The sequence below is a fragment of the Elephantulus edwardii genome, unplaced genomic scaffold (genome assembly GCF_000299155.1).
Source record: "Elephantulus edwardii isolate Elephantulus edwardi_28Jun2011 unplaced genomic scaffold, EleEdw1.0 scaffold00317, whole genome shotgun sequence".
Taxonomy (NCBI): domain Eukaryota; kingdom Metazoa; phylum Chordata; class Mammalia; order Macroscelidea; family Macroscelididae; genus Elephantulus; species Elephantulus edwardii.
Genome location: NW_006400067.1, coordinates 588,608 through 607,446, shown reverse-complemented (window position 1 = coordinate 607,446; position 18,839 = coordinate 588,608). Strand labels below are relative to the sequence as shown.

At 39.3% G+C, this 18,839-nt stretch overlaps 1 protein-coding gene across 1 annotated transcript in view; it reads right to left on the bottom strand.

Annotated features, from left to right (window-relative positions):
* The window catches only part of ADAMTS16 (ADAM metallopeptidase with thrombospondin type 1 motif, 16), a 311,357-nt gene that overhangs the window by 138,050 nt on the left and 154,468 nt on the right, over nt 1-18,839 (bottom strand). The window contains exons 10-11 of the mRNA XM_006901302.1: nt 16,078-16,231; nt 6,950-7,045 (exon numbers count right to left, since the gene is read on the bottom strand). Coding sequence (XP_006901364.1) covers nt 6,950-7,045; nt 16,078-16,231 — 250 coding nt within the window. The remainder of the gene's footprint in view (nt 1-6,949; nt 7,046-16,077; nt 16,232-18,839) is intronic.

Here is an 18,839-nt window from a genome sequence, read left to right as displayed (position 1 = left end):
TACATGCCTCTGGACACTCTTTGAACTTTGATAAATGTTGAGTTATAAAACTTAATTGTTAGTTATAGAGGGGCTTCAGGCCTTTTGTTCATAGGGTCGCTATGAGTTGTGCTCGAATCAAAGGCAATCAACAACAACAATATCATAGTGGTTTACTTACCAAGTTTATACACAAAACCAAACTATTAATTGCTGTATTAGGTCACAGTGAGGCTGGCTCAGGACAGGGCAGGATCCAGAACTGTTGTACATGGAGTCACTAAGAATAAAATCACTGATAATTGACTATTTTTGACATATAGATATGGTAACTTTAAATGTTTGATATTACAGAACTTAACTAGGAAATACAATTGGTGTTGGAGAAATGCACTGAACATCCCACGGATGGCCAAAGGAACAAACACTTATGTCTTGGAGAGGGTGCAGCCAGAGTGCTCTTTGAAAACAAGATGATGAGGCTTCACCTCACATACACTGGGCATGTGGTTAGGAGGGGCTGTTCCTTGGAGAAGGACATGATGCTGGGGAAAGTGAAGGGTTGGTGAAGCTGAGGAACAACATAGGGTTGCTATGAGTTGTACTCAACTTGATGGCATCTAACAACAACCACCACCAAGAAATAATGAAGATGCCGATTGGCACAGGATAGAGCAGGGTTTAGGGCTGTTGTACGTAGTGTCCCTATGAGTCGCAAATGACTCGACGGCACATAACAACAACAACAACTTAGAATTTTGATGACTAAAGCCCACTTATTCAGTTCTTTGATTCTTCACTATGATGAAAATAAACCAAACCTATTGTTATTAAGTCAATTCCAACTCATATCAACCACACAGAATAGAGGAGAACTGCCCCATTGGGCTCTAAGACCATTCACGCTTACAGATGCAAATTGCCTCATTGATATTTTGGTTAGCAGCTAATTCTTTGTAAGGGAAATTAAGAAGTCAGGGGTATATTGTTGTTGCTCATTCATTTTGGTTAGTCCAGTGAGAGGGGTTTTTGTTCTTAATTTTTATTTTATATTGTGTTTCACATTATTTTTCATCCACATTGTATTTCACACAATCTCATTCACTATGGGTTTTTTTATTCAACTGACTTTTTAAAGAACTTATAAATTTTTTTTTATCCTCAAAATGATCTTTTTGTTTTAAACAACTTAAAGAGATTTGCTTTTTTTTTTTGGGGGGGGGGTTTACATGGCAAATTTCTCCAATATAATATGTTTCCACTCTTAGCAACTGCTTGACAATTTTTTTTATTTTCTTTTCCCCCTTTTTCTTTGATTTTTTTACTCCTAGATTATTTACAAAATTCAAATACAAATTTGAACAAATTATTTCAATTTCCCTCAACCCCCACCCATCAAATTGTACAACCCCATGGTTAATCCCCTTCCCCCTGCACATCCACATCTCTCTGCTTCCAGCCTTCTCTCACCCCATCTTGGATCCTTATACTCATTCTACAATAATGGTTTTATACAATATTCATCTTTGTGGTACTGAGGTCACTCAGCATAATGCTCTCCAATCCCTCCCGAGTTAGGTAATAATTTAGAAAGTTGTTGTTCCTGCGTGCTGCATAGTATTCCATTGTGCGAATGTACCATAATTTCTCAATCCATCCGTTTGTGGTTGGACATTGGGGCTGTTTCCATGTTCTTATGATAGTGAATAATGCTGCTATGTACACTGGAGAACAAATCTCAGTTTGCGCCTCAGTTCTCATATTTTCAGGGTATATTCCAACTAGTGGAACTGCTGGGTCATATAGAATTTCTATTGCGTTTTATAAAATTAGTTAGCATTGAACTATGCCCACCATTACTCTGTCTTTCCAGATCCTCATTGAATCTTTCCCATTTCCTTTACTTACTCCTTATTCACCCACAAAATTGTGTGGCCTTATGATTTCCTTCCTGCCCATCCTTACCTCTCTGTTTCCACCCTCCTCACCTTTGGTCCTCAAACATGTTTTATTAATTATCCTTCTATTGTTATAATAATGCTCTTAAGCAATATTTGTCCTTATGAGATTGAGTTAGTTCACTCAGCATAATGCTCTCCACTCCTTTCCAAGTTACATAAAAGCTGTCAAAATCATTGCTCCTAAGTGTTGTGTAGTATTCCATCTTGTGAATATACTACAATTTCTCAAGCCATTTGATTGTCTTGGACATTTGGGCTGTTTCCATGTTCTTGCAATTGTGACTAACACTGCTATGAAAATTGGTGTACAAATCTCCATTTGCGTCCCAGTTCTACTTTTGTTGGGGTATATTCCTAGCAGTGAAATAGCTGGATCATATGGAATTCTATGTTCAGCTTTTTGAGGAAATGCCAAACTGTCTTCCAGAGTGGTTTTATAACTTTACAGTCCCACCAACAGTCTATGAAAGTTTCTATCTCTTCACATCCTCTCCAACTGTTGTTGCTTGCTGTCCTTTTTAAAAAAAAAATTGAAATTTTAGTGTAAGTTTACAGAGACTTTGGATTTCCATTCATTCATTGTTGCATATTTTCTTCCCTGCCCACCCCTCCCCCCTAGTTAGCTTTTCTCTTTGAAAAGAAAAAAAAATTCTTTCATTGTTATACAATCACATCCCCCCCTCCCGCCGCCCCCAGTCCACTTTACTTTGCAGCTCTTATTCTGGACTCTTGTCATGAAAATAATGACTAATCATAGGCTTGATGTCCTTTTAACCTATGACATTGCTACTGGGGTGAAATGATATCTTATTGTGGTCAGTGAGAGTTCTGTAATAGAGAAAATGTTGTTTTGTAATAGGATACTAAATAAGAAAGTATCAATGAGTTGAATAAGAAAACACTTTTGGGAAAAATTATGTTGTTTGAAGATAAAGGAGATGATTTGGTACTTATGAATGAAATATAAGAGGGGGAAAGAGTGGATGATATGTACTTTTTGATGTGGATGTTGAATAAGATGTTTTTGTTATTGTTAGATGTCACTGAGTCAAGCACGACTCATAGCGACCCTATGAACAAAAGATCTGAACCCTGTTCTAGTCATACTTCTTGACACACAGGAGTCCATTGCAGCAGTTACTGTGACAATTCACCTCGTTGAAGGTCTTCCTCTCCTTTGCTGACCCTCCACCCTTCACAGCATCATGTTCTTCTCCAAGGAATAGTCTCTCCTAGCAACATGAATAAGATGTTAGGAGAGGGCATATTCATGCCTGGTTGGGTTGACACTAGAAGAACAAGGCACTCCTGGAAGAAGTCAGAGTCTTAAATTTGGTTTTGGACATTTAGGCTTTCCTGGCTGCTGAAGGGCAGTAAGAGGACACACACAGCAGCCTGGAACAAGAGTCAGGACAACTTGAGTTGGCAAGGTTAATCTGGACACACAAGGAAACCAGACAAATAAGTGAATGCCACTGATGAGAATGGAGAACATCCAGGAGGTGGAGGTGGACAGAGCTAAGTGGTCCCAAGATACTGAAGAACAGACATGATGCTTTCAGTGCCCTGGCTTCAGAAAACAGTCCTTGGATGCGTGGCATAGAGGAGATCAAAAAACAGGGAAAGCTGATGACCAAGCAGTGGTCTGTGTAAAACTTTCAGAAAAAAAATGTCAGCAAAACCACTTTGTTCATTTCACAGTGGTCCAAGTTCATAGAACATCAGTGATATTACAAAGTGGTCAATGAGTTCTACAATAGTCACTACCGATGACCAGGACACAGCTATGAATTTCTGTCCTTGATGGGAATGCAAACTATTGTCAGTGGTCAGGTTGTTGTAGACATCTTGGCTTAGTTCTTTCAAAGTTATCATACATCCATTATTAGATAGGTGTTGTCCAGTGTCATAGAGTTGACTATAACTCATATCAACCCTATGAACAACAGATCTGAACTTTGCCCTATACTGGGCCATCTTCACCATCTTTGATATTCTTGAGCCCAAGGAATGGTCCATCCTGAAGACATGGCCCAAGAATGTGAGCTGGAAGTTTAATCATCCTTGCTGCTAAAGAGCACATTGTTTGTATTACCTCCAAGATAGATCTGTTTGATTCAGTACTCTTCTCCGGCACCACAAATCAAAGGTATTGATTATTCTTCTGTCATTCGTATTCATTGTCCAACTTTCAAACATTGTTGTTTGTTGTTGCTTTGTGCCATCGAGTCACTTGTGACTCATAACGACCGTGTGTACAATAGCTCTAAACCCTGATCTGTCCTATGCCAATCTCACTGTCTCTGACATATCCACCCCAATTACCCCAGTCACTGAATCAATCCACCTCATAGAGGACCTTTCCCTCCTGCGCTGTCCCCCCACCCTCCCAAGCATGACATCCCTCTCAAAGGACATTTATAAGAAGTAATTGGAAGTTTATGGCTTAGATCAGGTATACTTTACTCGTTGATCTGACTTTGGTATTCTTTAGCTCTTTGGTGAGGTCCTTGACAGCAAGTTTTCACAAAACAACGTCTTTTGATTTCTTGACTTGTGTTACCTTGGGTATTGTGGATTTAAGAAAATTAAAATCATTGACAACTTCAACCTTTTCTCCATCTATCTGAAGGTCGCCTTCTGGGCCAGTGGTAAGGATTTTTTTTTTTTTTCCCCTTGATACTGAGGTGTCATCCATATTGCAGGCTATAGTCCTAAAAATCAACCTGGGTAAACTATAACTGGATGTTCTTTTTAAGTCATTTTACCTCATTATTTATTCACTGTCCAACTTCCAGATGCATCAGCAGCAACTGAAAACGTACACCATGACTTCTTTCAGACACATTTTAGTCTTTAAACTGACATCCTTTCTCGTTAGGAATTTCTGGAGGTCTTCAGCAATTTCTACAATGCAGCATGTCTTTTGACTTCTTGACAGCTGCTACCACAATTATTAATTGTGTATCTAAGTGAAATGAAGTCAATGGTAACTTTAATCTTTCCCCATCTACTATGATGTTGTCTATCAGCCAGTGCTGACTATTTTTGCTTTCCTGATATTGTGGTATATTCCTCATTGAAGGCTATAGCCTCTGACCTTCTGCAGTGTTTCAAGTTATCTTCACTTTCTACAAGCAAAATTATCTGCATATACAGATTATTTCTTATATTATTATTAGATTATTTCTTTATTATTTCTTTATGTCATCTGAATAATATAGATTATTTTTTAAATTATACTATTTTTTATTTATACTAGTTTTTATTTTTAATTATTTTTTAAATTATATTAGTTTACTTACAAAATTCAAATACATTGTTTTTCCAGAATAGATTCTTCCAATTTCCCTCAGCCCCCTCCACCTATCACATTGTACAACTCCGTGATAATGTGGGTTATTGATGAGTCTTCCTAAGATCCCAATGCCACATTCTTCTTCATATAGTCCAGGCTTTTGAATTATTTGCTCAGCATATATGTTGAGTAGAAATGGATAAAGGATAAAACCCTGACTCACACCTTCCCTGTTTTAAAATCATGCACTATTTCTTTGTTCTGTTTAGACAGCTGCTTCCTGGCCAAAGTACAGATTCTTCATGAGCACATTTAAGTGTTCTGGGATTCTCATTCTTCTCAATGTTAGCTATAATTTGTTATGGCTCGCACAGTCAAATACTCTTGCATAGTCAGTAAAATGCAAGTAACTATCTTTCTGTGACTCTCTGCTCCCAGCCAATATTCACAGTTTAGCTATAAGTTGCAGTCAACTTGATGACATCAAACAACTGCAATGACAGAAGTGGTTGTTGTTGTTGGTAAGTGCTGTTGAGTTGACTGTGATTTATAGCACCCTAAGCACAATAACTCAGAACGCTACCCTTTCTTTAACCAATCTCACTGTGACCAATGCACCTACCCCATTTTTCTAATTACTGTGTCAATCTATCTCATCTAGGGGCTTCCTCTTCTGTACTGTCCCTCTACCCTTCCAAGTATGATGTCCTTCTCCGAGGACTGGTCCCTCCTAGCAACACAGCCAAAGTATGTCAGATGGAGCTTCAAAATCTTTGCCTCCAAGGAGCAACTTTTTTACACCCTCTCCAAGACAGACCTGTTTGTTCTCTTGAAAGTCCACGGAATGTTCAATAGTCTTCTCTAGCACTACTACTTCATCAGTTCTTCTTCTATCACCCTTAGCCATTGTCCATCTCTCTAATGAATAACTCATAATTGTGAAGACCTGAAGATCATAGCCTGGAACAAGCACACCTTAATCTCTAGACTAGCATTGTTCTTCAGAACACTGGAGAAGCCCCTGACAGCAGATTTACCTAATGAATTCATCTTTTGGTTTCCTGATGGCTGGTGCAAGAAAGCAAATGGAGAGAAGACTTAATGCCATCATAATAAAGATGAGTCAGGAGCAGAGTACAGACTTCAGTCCTCTGTTCCTGAAATGGGAAAATCCTGTATCCAAGCAAGACTGATACCAAGACATGTGGAAATTTCCAAGAAATTAACAGAAACTGAAGGAGATAAGGACGTTCCTCCAGGGCCAAGAGAGAAAAAGACTTCCCTTAGGGCTGGAACTGTCCACCTGGGCTTCTCACTTCTACACTGTGAATGAAAGAATACCGGTATTTAAATGCTATCTACTTGGAGCATTTCTCTGATAGCAGCACTAGATAATCAAATTACATGGCTAAATTGTATTATGCTTAAATGGTTCCAAAATAAATTACTGTAATACAGCAAGTCCTGAAAAGAATCAGAGTCTTGACCTACTGTTTGATATTTGCGTCTGTTCACATCAGACAACTCATCAATTATATCACCAGAAAATTGAGAAAGGAAAATGCCCTCTTTGTAAAATGAATGTTATTTAATGTCAGTTTTAGATGATTAAAGTAATAGGTATGTGTACAAAGATAAGCTGTAAAACATTCAGTGCAAGGCTAGAAGAGATGTATGAGTCGATGCCCCAAACCTATGATCAGCTTCTTACCATGTCATGCCCACAAATAGTGCCTTCTGCTGCCGGCATAAATTTAGTCTCGCATTTCCTTCCAATCCGATGACACCACAGGGCTTTACAGATGTCCTAAAGGGGGAAACAGGTCATTAATAGTACAAATGAGCCATCTTTACATTTATTCCAAAGCAACACCAGAAGACTTGAGGGGCAAATAGCTATTATAAAAGGTGGTATCCTCTCAGATACAGATGAAAGTGACAGAGTGAAAATCCAGAAATTCCACAGTACTTGGTTCTAATTCCACCCTTGACATTTTAATTATTTGTGTTTACTCACCAGTTTTAGCATAATTATATAATATTTCTAATCTAACTGAAAAAGTAAAGTACACTTAATTTAGAGTTTCAGAGGTATGAAGAATCAAAGAAAATTTGTTGTTCCATAGTTCAGTCATCCTCATTCTGTATTAATCTTGCTCCATTTGAATCCTTATTTTGAGTTAGGGATGATTATGAAACATGTCCATACAACCAACTGCCTATCTATCCATTCACTCTCTCATCCACCTATTCATCTAATTCCTTATACATACGTATACTTACCCCATCCATCCATCCATCCATCCATCCATCCATCCATCCATCCACCCATCCATCCTTCTATCCATCCATCAATTCACACATCTACCCACCAACACATCCATTCATCCACCAATCTATCTTTCACTATAGCTAATATTTGTGAAACCTAGAATATGGTGGATATCTTATTGGGCAAACATTTTCAGAAGTGAATGCAATACTGACATTTTAGTAAAGAAAAATCATGTTTTAAATAACCACATATGACCAGCAGAGCACAGGGCACAGTATAGGTTAAGCTCACCAGAAAGAGAAAAGGCTTTACCTGTAGCACTTAGGGAAAAGATCAGAGAAGACATGAGTCAACCTCCATCTCCTTTTTAAAATTACTCTTTAAAAAAAAATTAAAATTTATTCACTCTTGCCCATTTTACCCTGTCTTCCCTCCCCTAGCCCCTTACAATGGTCCACTTGTCCCAAACAGTCTTCATATAATGTATACTCATATATTCCTTTCAAGCAGTTCTTTTCCTCATATGTATGTTTCAATGCAGTGCTCAGTTATGTATCCACCCTTTCCCCATTCCCTCTCCAACCTCCCCCCCAACACCTACCCTATTTTGAAAAAGATGTTATGCAGTAGTTATCCTTTTGTGACTGAGATATTTCACTTAGCATAATGTCCTCAAGGCTCCCCCATGTTGTGTAATGTTGTATTATTGCATTGTTTTTCAATGATGCATAATATTCCATTGTGTGGATGTACCATAGTTTTTCCTCTCCATTCATTTCTCAATGGGCAATTGGGTTGCTTCCATCTCTTTGCGATTGTGAATAATGTAGCAATAAACATGGATATGCACGCAGGACATTCAGATAGCAAACAGACAAATGAAGAAATTATCAAAATCCCTACCTATTGGAGAGATGCAAATCAAAACAACTATGAGATACCACCTCACCCCAGCAACAATAACAAAGTTCAACAGGGCAACAGACAACAAATGCTGGTGACATTCTAAAGAGATTGGAAATCTTATTCACTGCTGGTAGGACTGTAAAATGATGTAACCACTATGGAAGGTGGTCTGGCACTTTCTCAGAAAGTTGGTAATAGAAATTCCATTTGACCCAGCAATTCCACTGCTTGAAATATACGATAAAGAAACCAAATGAGCCAACTCTTAAGAGACAGAGAGTTGCCAAGGGAAAACAAAGGGACAGCATTTAACCAGGATGGAAGGAAGTGTGTATGCTCTCAAAGGAAGGGAGAGGCCAAGGGAACTGGCTTAACCTACACGGCTGATGGACCTGTAAAACAGAACAAGGTCAGCAGTTGACAAGCTTTATAGTTTATAAATTTTATAAAGTAAAAACTTTATAAAGGATCTGTAAAGACAACGAGTTATTTTAACTTTCTTATCTTGTTTGAGGGAGTCCGCGTGAGTCTGTAGGGAGTTGGGCTACTAACCCAAATGATAGAGTTTCTCTGCTGGTTCAAATCCACCAGCTGCTTTGCAGGGTACAGAGGGGTGGTCTGTCATCATGCAATTTACAACCTTAGAACGCCTGTTGAAAGATCATTGGTGACTTGGTTCCCACTTGACAGCAACATGAGAGAGTGGCCTTTTGAAACTAAATAAAAGTCTGGTTGGTTGTTATGCTCTGTTTCTTTGAGTTAGAAACAACTCTTAACTAACCTTTTATCAGGTTTTCAGAGGCAGTAAATCACACAGGAAGAGATTGTCCATATTTCCTCTGTGGAACAGCTAGTGGATTTGAACCATGTGCCTTGGGTTGGCAGCACAATTCCTTACCACTGAGACAGAAAACTCTTAGCAAGGGCAAACAGTAGCACTTGTGCAGTGATTGAACCTGTTGGCTATTATTTGGCTTTAACTGTGCATGATTAAAACATTCCTAGATGTGTTCCCATGATTGCTCTGAATTTTTACATAATTTCAGCATTGTTTCCCGAAAGATTCATAGCCACATGTACTGGGTGGGTCACACTACAGACATACCTTGTTTTGTAATGTTATACTTTATTCCATATCATAAATAATCTTGTTGTTGTTGTAAAGTGCTGTCAAGTTAAGCATGACTCATCGCAATCTGATGAATGGAGATCTAAACCCTGTTCTATAACTATCATCATTTCTCTAAAGTTCATAGAGTTTCCAAAGGCATGTTGTTTAGGAAGTGGATACCAATCCTGCTTTCAAGCCTTTCTTAATCTGGGAGCTCCACCAACACTGTTCACCACAAGCAACCATTACAGTTTTTGACACACCAGTGATAAAGCATTTACCATCACTGGAACTCCAAGTTACCTCAGGATAATAAACTGACAGACCAGTGCTGTACCACTTAGGAGAATGCTCTTCTCAAACACAATTAACACCAGTCAGAGATCAACTGACTTAAATACAAAGGCCGATCCACCAGGTGCTGGTTGACTTTAAACAAGAGGCTTCCAGCCCACAGGTGATTGTTAGCTAAATCCAGTAAACCAAATCAGCTCACACAAGATTGTGAATAAAATAAAAACCAACCAGTTTACACCCAACTTTGAACTAAAACAAGGGAACTCACCCTCCAGAATCCAACTGCTTCACATGAGAGCATCTAAACTGGAGACTAAGTCAGGGCTCAACCCCATAAATAATGTATTTTTCACAAATTGAAGACTTAGACCAAACAAGTCTATTGACACCCTTTTCCCCAATAGTATGTGCTTACTTGATGTCACTTTGTCACATTGTGATAATTCTCATAATAGTTAGAACTATTTCTATTTACACTCAGTAGACTGCAGTAGAGTGTCAACATAGTTTTTATATGTCCTGGAAAACATACAAAAAAAGTATGGCTAACTATACTTAAAACATTATTCCATTTGTTGCATTGCTCTAGAACCAAATATGAAATATTTTGAGATATGTCAAAATAAGAAAATGGAATATGGTAAAGTGCTTCAACAAGGTTCTGTGCAAACGATGCTATTTCTATATTTTGTGCTTTTACACCATATTCCAATGACTTTTTAAAAAAAAAATCAAACAGATTTTCTGCAAGGATGTGCTGATTAATCTTTTATATTTTCCCAAATAATCTACTATAATTTATTGATGAAACTCAAAGACTTTAGAGACCTGGACTAATAAACACTATTATGATAAATGGAAAAAAACTGTACAGCTGTTAAGCACTTCATTTCAGTTTACTTAGATCTAAAATAAACACTCATTAGAGCAGCAGTCAAGAAACCAAATGACATTTGAATAAACCTGCTGTCAAGTACCTCAAGCAACAAGTACATCACTTTAAAGAGCAGGGTGCACCTGACTTAAATGGTTTCATTTGTTTCATATGCATGCAAAAATTCCATAATGCATAAGGAAAAAAGAAGATAAATTATGAATAGCAAACGAAGATAAAAAACCAAGTGATACCTTTGAATTATGCCGCTAAGGGAAGATTATCAAAGAGTCTATGGAATACCAAAGGAACAATCAAATCTGTCCCAGAGGAGGTGTAGACAGCTAATTCCTTAGAAACAAGGACAGTGAGATTTTTGTCTCACTGACTTTGGGGATATTACTAGGTGGGCCCTGTCCTTGACAAAGTACTTCAAGCTTTGAAAAATACAGGTTCTATAAAAATGAGGAAGGCCCTCAATGAGAAGAACTGGCAGGGGGTCTGCAACACTGGGCTTAAGCACAGTAGTTTGCGAGGAAAACACAGGGTCAGGACAAGAATCGCTCAGTTGTACAGGAGATTATTATGAGTTGAAGCCAGTTTCATGGCACCTAGCAACAGCATTACAATTTTACCTTCACAAAACGGTTTCTTTTGTTTTTGTCCTAAATTTAATTATGAACCTTGATGGTGCAATTTTGAAGTACTTGGCTGCTATTCAAATGATCAGAGGTTTCAACTCACCCACTAATCCCACAAAAAAAAATGCCCGATGAGCAGTCTCCGTTTAATTAGTGCTAGGAAACCATATAGGGCATGTCTACCTCTTCATCTGAGTCAAAATTAACCAACTCAGGGACACCTAGGAACAAATAAAAGTCTCAGGATCATTTGTTGTGTTTTTTTCTTTAATAATTTTTTATTGTGATTTTAATGAAAGTTTACAGAAAATGTGGATTTCCATTCATTTTTTTTGTTGCACATTTTAAAAAATATTCATTCATTGTTGCATAATTTCCTCCATCCCTCTCCTCCAATCCATTAGCTATGCACCTCTTTTTTTGGACTGTTGTCATGCAAATAACCCCTGACTAAATATTTCTTTAAATAGTTGTTTCCTTCATTTGTTCCAATGCAGTGTTAATTATTTATCCCCTCTTTTCCTAGTTTCCTCCCAACCCCCATGTCAGTCCTGTTTATAATGGTGGCATTATGCAGTATTTGGTATTTTGTGACTGAAATATTTCACTCAGCATAATGTCCTGCAGGGTCATCCATGTTGTATAATATTTTATGAATTTTTGGTTTTTCGGTGCTGTATAGTTACGTAAATATACCACAGCTTCTCTGTGAATATAGCATTCATTTGTTGATGGACATGTGAGTTGCTTCCATCTCTCTGCTATTGTGAACAAAGCAGCAATAAGCATGGGTGTGTATATATTTGCTTGAGTGGAAGTTCTGGCTTCTCCCATTGGCTCAAGATAGAGCAGGGTTCAGAGATGTTGTACATAGTGTTGCTATGAGTCACAGATGACTCGACATGCATAACAACAACATCATTCATATCTCACACATCTAATTTGTACTTTGAGCAAACAATATGAGAAGATGGACTGTATTGAGAAGATGTAACATCAGGATTGCCATCAACAGTCACTTGGGTCATGTAGATGATCAGCCTTGCTTATAGAAGGTGAAGAAGACTTATAGAACTTACTGAAGGTCAGACTAGTGCCTTCGGTATGAATTACAATTCACCATTAAGAAAATAAAATCCTCACTGCTAGACCAATGTTGTTGCTGTCATTGTTATGTGCCGTCAAGTTGCCAGTGACTTTTATCCACTCAGTGTACAAAAGCTCTGAACCCTGCTCTATCCTGAGCCAACCTCACCGTCTCGGACATACTTACCCCCTTTACTCCAGGCACTGAGTCAATCCATCTCATCCTTAGACCAAGTGGCAACATATAATGGAGGTAAGAAAGATAAGAATCAACACTGTCAACGGTTTAATTTCACTTTACTTGTATCCACTATCAACACCCCTGGTAGCAGCAGCCAAGAAATCAAAAGACACGACTCTTTGAGAAAGTGTGTGGCCAAGAGTCTCTCCAAAGAGCTAAAGGGCAACAATGTCCATCTATTAATAAGATGTTCCTGACCCAAGGCATGATAGTTTCAATTGTTTCATGTTTATGTGAAAGTTGGACAATGGGTAAAGAAGATCAAAGGACTGATGCTGTTGAATTGCGGTGCTGTAAAAATGACTGAATATCCCATACACAGCCAACAGAACAAACACATCTGTTTTGGAGGAAGTAAAGCCAAGGTACTCCTTACAGGGATCAGTGGTGAAATTTCATCTCACCTACTTTGAACAGGTTGCTGCAAGTTCCTAGTTCCTGCGAAGTCACAACGTGCTTGGAAATGTAGAAGGTCAAAGGAGAGGAAGATCCTTGATGAGATGGACTGACTCAGTGATGGGGGAATGTGAACATGGCACAAGAGGGGCAAATTTTCAGTGCGTCATACACAGTGTTGTTACGAGCCAGCATTGCCTCACTGGTTCCTAAGGACCGTGGAAGCTCCTGAGGAAACTGGAAGCACTACCCAGAAAAATCTCATGGTTTTTCTTTACAAAAACAACAACATTGAATGTTATGCTACCTACACAGTTACAGTAGAAGCATCACTGACTTTCTGTTTTCTTAGTGGGTTCCTTAGTTTCATTAAAGGGGTAGAAGGCACATGCGTCATGTTTATGGCTAGTTTTCGAGTGAATCATCTTGTTAATATGGAACAAACCACAGTTCTCACACTTCCTATTTTGTTAGGATCAATTCACAGAATCGTAGCTTTGCTCTCCTTCTGACAGCCCTCAGGTGTGTTAACTGGTATCTTGTCTTGGAGCATTGGTTATGCAGTGCTTCATACATCAGCCAGACAACTGAAGAATGGTTGGATGAATCCATCAGCTGCTCCAATGAGGAAAGATAGGTAGTGTCTCCCTGTGAAGGCTTATAGTCTTGGAATGTCACTGGAGGGTGACCAGGAGCCAGAAATGATCCTCAGCTGTGCTTATTGGAGGGCCCTGGTCTTGGTCTCTTATTTCTTGTCTTTTTTTAATGGTCTTCTGCTTTCTTCATAGATAATGTCCTTTGTATCATCTCACAACTTGCCTGGTCTTCAGTCATTAGTGTACAACACATCAACTATATTTTTGAGTGGTTCTTGAAATTCATGTGGGATATAGTCAAGGTCAGAAATTTGGCTCTGATGTCATAGTGTCCAGGTCATAAAAGTAAGATCATGTGGAAACTGGAAGCACTAGGCAAAAAAAAAAAAAAACAAACCTCATGTTTGAAAAGAAAACATTGAATGTTATGCTACTTTTGTTAACAGGGAGTAACACACACAAATTCTTGGAGAGTTCACACATCCTGTCCACAGAAAATGCTACATGGACGTGAGGTATATCTGCTGATGCTAGCTGATTTATTATCTTGTTCCAAACTGAGATTACAAGTTGATAAGATTCCAGTTCTGGCCCATGGCTATACTTGATAGGCTCAACTTGAGTTTAGAAACAAAAAGATTATCACGTCAGATTTAAGTTGGGAGTATTCCCAGTACATTCTAAAACGTGCAGAGGTTCCCAGAGGGCTCCATGGTGTGGGTTTGGTCTTTTATTTTTTCCCCCCATTGCCCTCTTGATTTCATTACCCACCTGTGGAAATGAACTCTCGTGAATAGCTGCTGTCATTTACTTTATGGATTGCCTCCCTTTGTGGTTCAGGAGGGTAAGTTCCTTCATTCTCTGTTTTCTCTGTCTGGTAACAATATATGTGCTTGAGTTTTAGGAGGAATTTATATTAGGGAATAATGTTTGTGGTGTCTCTTGGGTCCAAAGAGTGGATATTGCCTTTTGTGAAAAACTACAGGCATTTCCCAAGTTGAGAATGAGATCCAAATGTGTCTTTATATCTAATGTGCAGGTAAATGAAAAGAGGTTCGCATGATTCTTATTTAGCCTTAGTAAGGCTAGTGATTTAATACTGGATTGTTAGCTGAAAGCTCAGTGGTTCAAATCCACAGGCTGCTTTCTTGGAGAAAGAGGAGTCAGTTTGCTCACATAAAGATGTACAGCCTGGAAACCTGATGGAGGGTCACTGCGAGTCGGAAGTGACTCGGTGGCACCAGTAAGCGACTCAGTGAAGTAATTAATGGCTTAGGTCCTTTTCAACGCTTTTAAAAGCTGCAATTGCAGCAAGTGAGGGTGACTGTAATAATGAATTTGTGGTGAATATTGGGTTGGATTTAACTAAAGGGAAATTATGCGTTGTCCTTAAGTTGGATTTTAAGCCTGGGGACTATATGTGACGCAAAAAGAAAAGCAAGATGAATTGCTTTGGGAAAGTCAGCTGTCAGAGACCTCTCCAAAGAACTGAGGAACAATAGTGTCAGACTGGAGACTGAGCCTTATCCAGGTGAGCCTTATCCAGGCTATAGTCTTTGCAATTACTTGCAAAGTAATTTTAAACTCACCTTATAAGGTGAGCCTTAGAGCTGGAGACTGACTAGGGATGATAGAAAGAGAACTGATGCCTTTGAGCTGTGGTGCTGGAGAAGAGTATTGAGTATACCATGGACTGCAAGAAGACAAACAGGTTTGTCCTAGAGAGGGTGAAACGAGGAGGCTTCTTAGAGGCAAAGATTCTGAAGCTTTATCTGACATACTTTGGACATGTTGCAAGGAGAGACTAGTCCTTGAAGAGTGACATTATGCTTTGGAGGCTGGAGGGATAGAGCAGGAGAGGAAGACCCTTGATGAGATGGATTGACTCAGTGACAGGGTTAATTGGGGAGGGTGTATCAGAGTCAGTAAGGTTGGCTCAGCATAGAGCAGGGTTCAGGGCAGTTGTACATAGGGTCACTACAAGTCACAGGCAATTTGACGACACATAACAATTAACAACAATACTTAAAGACCTTGAGAGATCAATGCCATAATGCTTGTACAAAAAGGAAGTAATTTTTCCAAATACCATTTGAAAAATGCAGAATATTAATTTGCCAAGTCATACCAACCAAAAAAAAAAAAGTCTTGCTGAAGTCCAGCATGATGAAACAGAAAAAGAACTCCAACTTCGCACGATGAGTCATTTCTCCAGTGAAACTGATATCCACAACTGTATCTGCTTTCTGCTCTGCCAGGAAAACATGTGTTTCCTGTTATCTGGGACCAGCCCAAACATCGAGGCTTTGACACTTGGTAGGTACCCAATAAACGAAGAATACATCAATGTCAGTTACACTGAACAGAGTGCTTTTATGAATCATATTTCATTGAGCACGTGCCAAAGATCACTTGCCTTTTTAAAGTCGAGCATGCAGAGCTTGGCTTTCTCTCCAAACTGCCACTTGCACTGGGTGTTAGCGTCATAAAGCTCCCCCGGCAACTTCTCCGGATACTTGTATTCCTTCACAGGCTTCGGCTGGTCAGCAAGGCAGACGGCTTGAGAAGTGCTGAGACAAAGAGGAAAAGGGGTAGCCAGTTACTGCCAATGGCTCAAAAGGGGGCACTTGCAATTATGCCTTTTCCTTTCTTACACAATTTTATTAAATTTCCCTCCTGAGGTTCAACGTAGTATTTATCTTAATTATTCTTAAGTGCAGAGACCATCGTTTCCGAAATTGTTCCTAATGCCTTTCACCTTTTCCAGGGAAGCAGTTGTTTCCTTGTTAAGAGTTTCCAGCTTCCCCTGGGGAATAGAGAGATGCAATAATTACAAGCAGATGTTTGTGGGCCAGCAGTTCCTAGTACAGACACCTTTTTATGCATGCTTCTTGCCAGGAACAATCAAGAGATGAAAATGGGCACTGCAGCAGTCAAAACAAAGTCAGTCCCTTTCAAAGATTGGCATTTTCTTATCTCTTTTTCCTCTGTTTTTTAGGATGGAGGACACTTGGTTAACAGATTGTAGCTTCCAGATGGTCCTCATGGAGCAGAGTGAAATGCTTTCCATCAACACTGCTCTGTATTCAGCTTCTCTTATGCAGACAGTAGAAGTCAAGTGAAGGAGATTAAGTCTTATAAAGTTCATTGTCAAAACAAACCTGATGACGTAGCCCTTGAGTCTATGCGATCTCACGGTGCTGCCCTGTATTACAGAGAAGTCCTGTCTTGGTTTCTCCTGACTGTCATGCATATGGAATCATAGCACTGTGGAACTGACGACAAACCAATTGACATATTTCAACGAACAGACGCTGCCCTGTATGCACTCACCAAGTTGTGCCAAGAAATCTGGAGGACAACCACCTGGCCAACTGTAGAATAGATCCCTATTTGTTCCCATTCCAAAAAAAGGTGACATGACAGAGTGTGGAAATTATTGAGTAATATCATTGATATCACGTGCAAGCAAGATATTATAGCTAAGGTTAAATGGATCTTGGCTTAAAACAGAAAGTATCAGAGGAATGTCTATTTGTGTTCCATTGACTATGAAAAGGCATTTGACTCTGTGGATCACAATAAAGTATGGTTGACTCTGAGAAGAATGGGAATCCCAGAACATTTGATTGTGCTTATGTGAAACCTATATTTGGCCAGGAATGGTCCTCAGAACAAAGCAAGGAAACATGGCAAATGGGAAGAAGAGTGTACACCAGGAATGTATCCTAACTCCATATCTTTTCAATTTTGAGGTGGAATAGATCATCCGGGAGGCTGGGCTTTGTGAGGAGAAATATGGCATCAGAATTGGAGGAAGACTCATCAACAACCTGCATTATGCAGATTACACAACCCTGCTTGCTGAAACTGAGGCGGACCTGAAGTACTTGCTGCAGAAGGTCAAGGGTTAAGGCCTTCAGTATGGATTGAAGCTCAACATCAAGAAAACAAAAATTCTCACCACTGGGCTGATTGGCAGCATCATGATAGATTGTGAAGAGATTGAGATTGTTTGTTTGGCTCCACAATCAGCACTGTTGGTAACAGCAGCCAGGAAATCAAAAGATGAATTGCATTGGGAAAGTCTGCTGTCAAAGACGTCTCCAGAGTACTAAAAGCAACTATGCCAGTCTGGAGACTAAGGTGTGCCTGATCCAGGCCATAGTCTTCACAAAGCTGTTCAGAAAGCTGGACAATGACCAGTTATGACAGAAGGAGAATTGATGCTTTTGAGCTGTGGTGCTGGAGAAGAGTATTGATGATACCATGGACTGCTAGGAGAACAAACAAGTTTGTCCTAGAGAAGGTGAAACCAGGCTGCTCCTTGGAGGCAAGGATTTTGAAGCTTTGCCTGACATACTTGGACATGTTGCAAGGAGGGACCAGTCCTGGAGAAGGACATTAAGCTTGAGAGAGTGGATGGACAGTGCAAGAGAGGAAGAACCTTGATGAGATGGATGGACTCAGTGAATCGGGTTATGGGGGTAGATGTGTCAGAGATAAGGTTGGCACATGATACAGCAGGGTTCAGATCTGTTGTACATAGGGTTGCTATGAGTCACAAGTAACTCAACAGCACATAACGACAATAACAACATCACTATGCCTTTCTATTATGATGCCAATGATCTTAGATTAAGTAATGGATAAGTACAAACTGGGTTACATGTTGTTGTTAAGTGTTATGAAGTCAGTTCTGATTCAGAGCAGCTCTCTATGGAACCACAAGAACATGGAAACAGCCCTAATGTCCAACCACAATGAATAGATCAAGAAATTGTGCTATATTCACATCATGGAATACTATGCAGCACTAGGTGCAATGATGTTGAAAACTATTACAAAACTTGGGAGAGGCTAGAGCATTATTCTGAGTGAACTAAGTTTCATAAGCCCAATTACTGCTTGAGACCATTATTGTAAAAATAGAAAGATAACTAGTTAAATATGTTTGGAAGTCCTAGTGGAAAAGAGGTGGGATCAGAAGGGTAAGAACAGTAAGGGGGATATCATGGGGTCATGCAATTTGGTGGGTGGAGGGAGGGAGTAAAGGAAATGTGAAAGATCTGTCAGGGATCTGAAAGGATGAGGTAATGTGGAAAAAGTTCCAAGGTGAACTATGTATTTTTATAAAACACAATGAATACCATCTCAGTCCAGTAGCAGTGGCAAAGT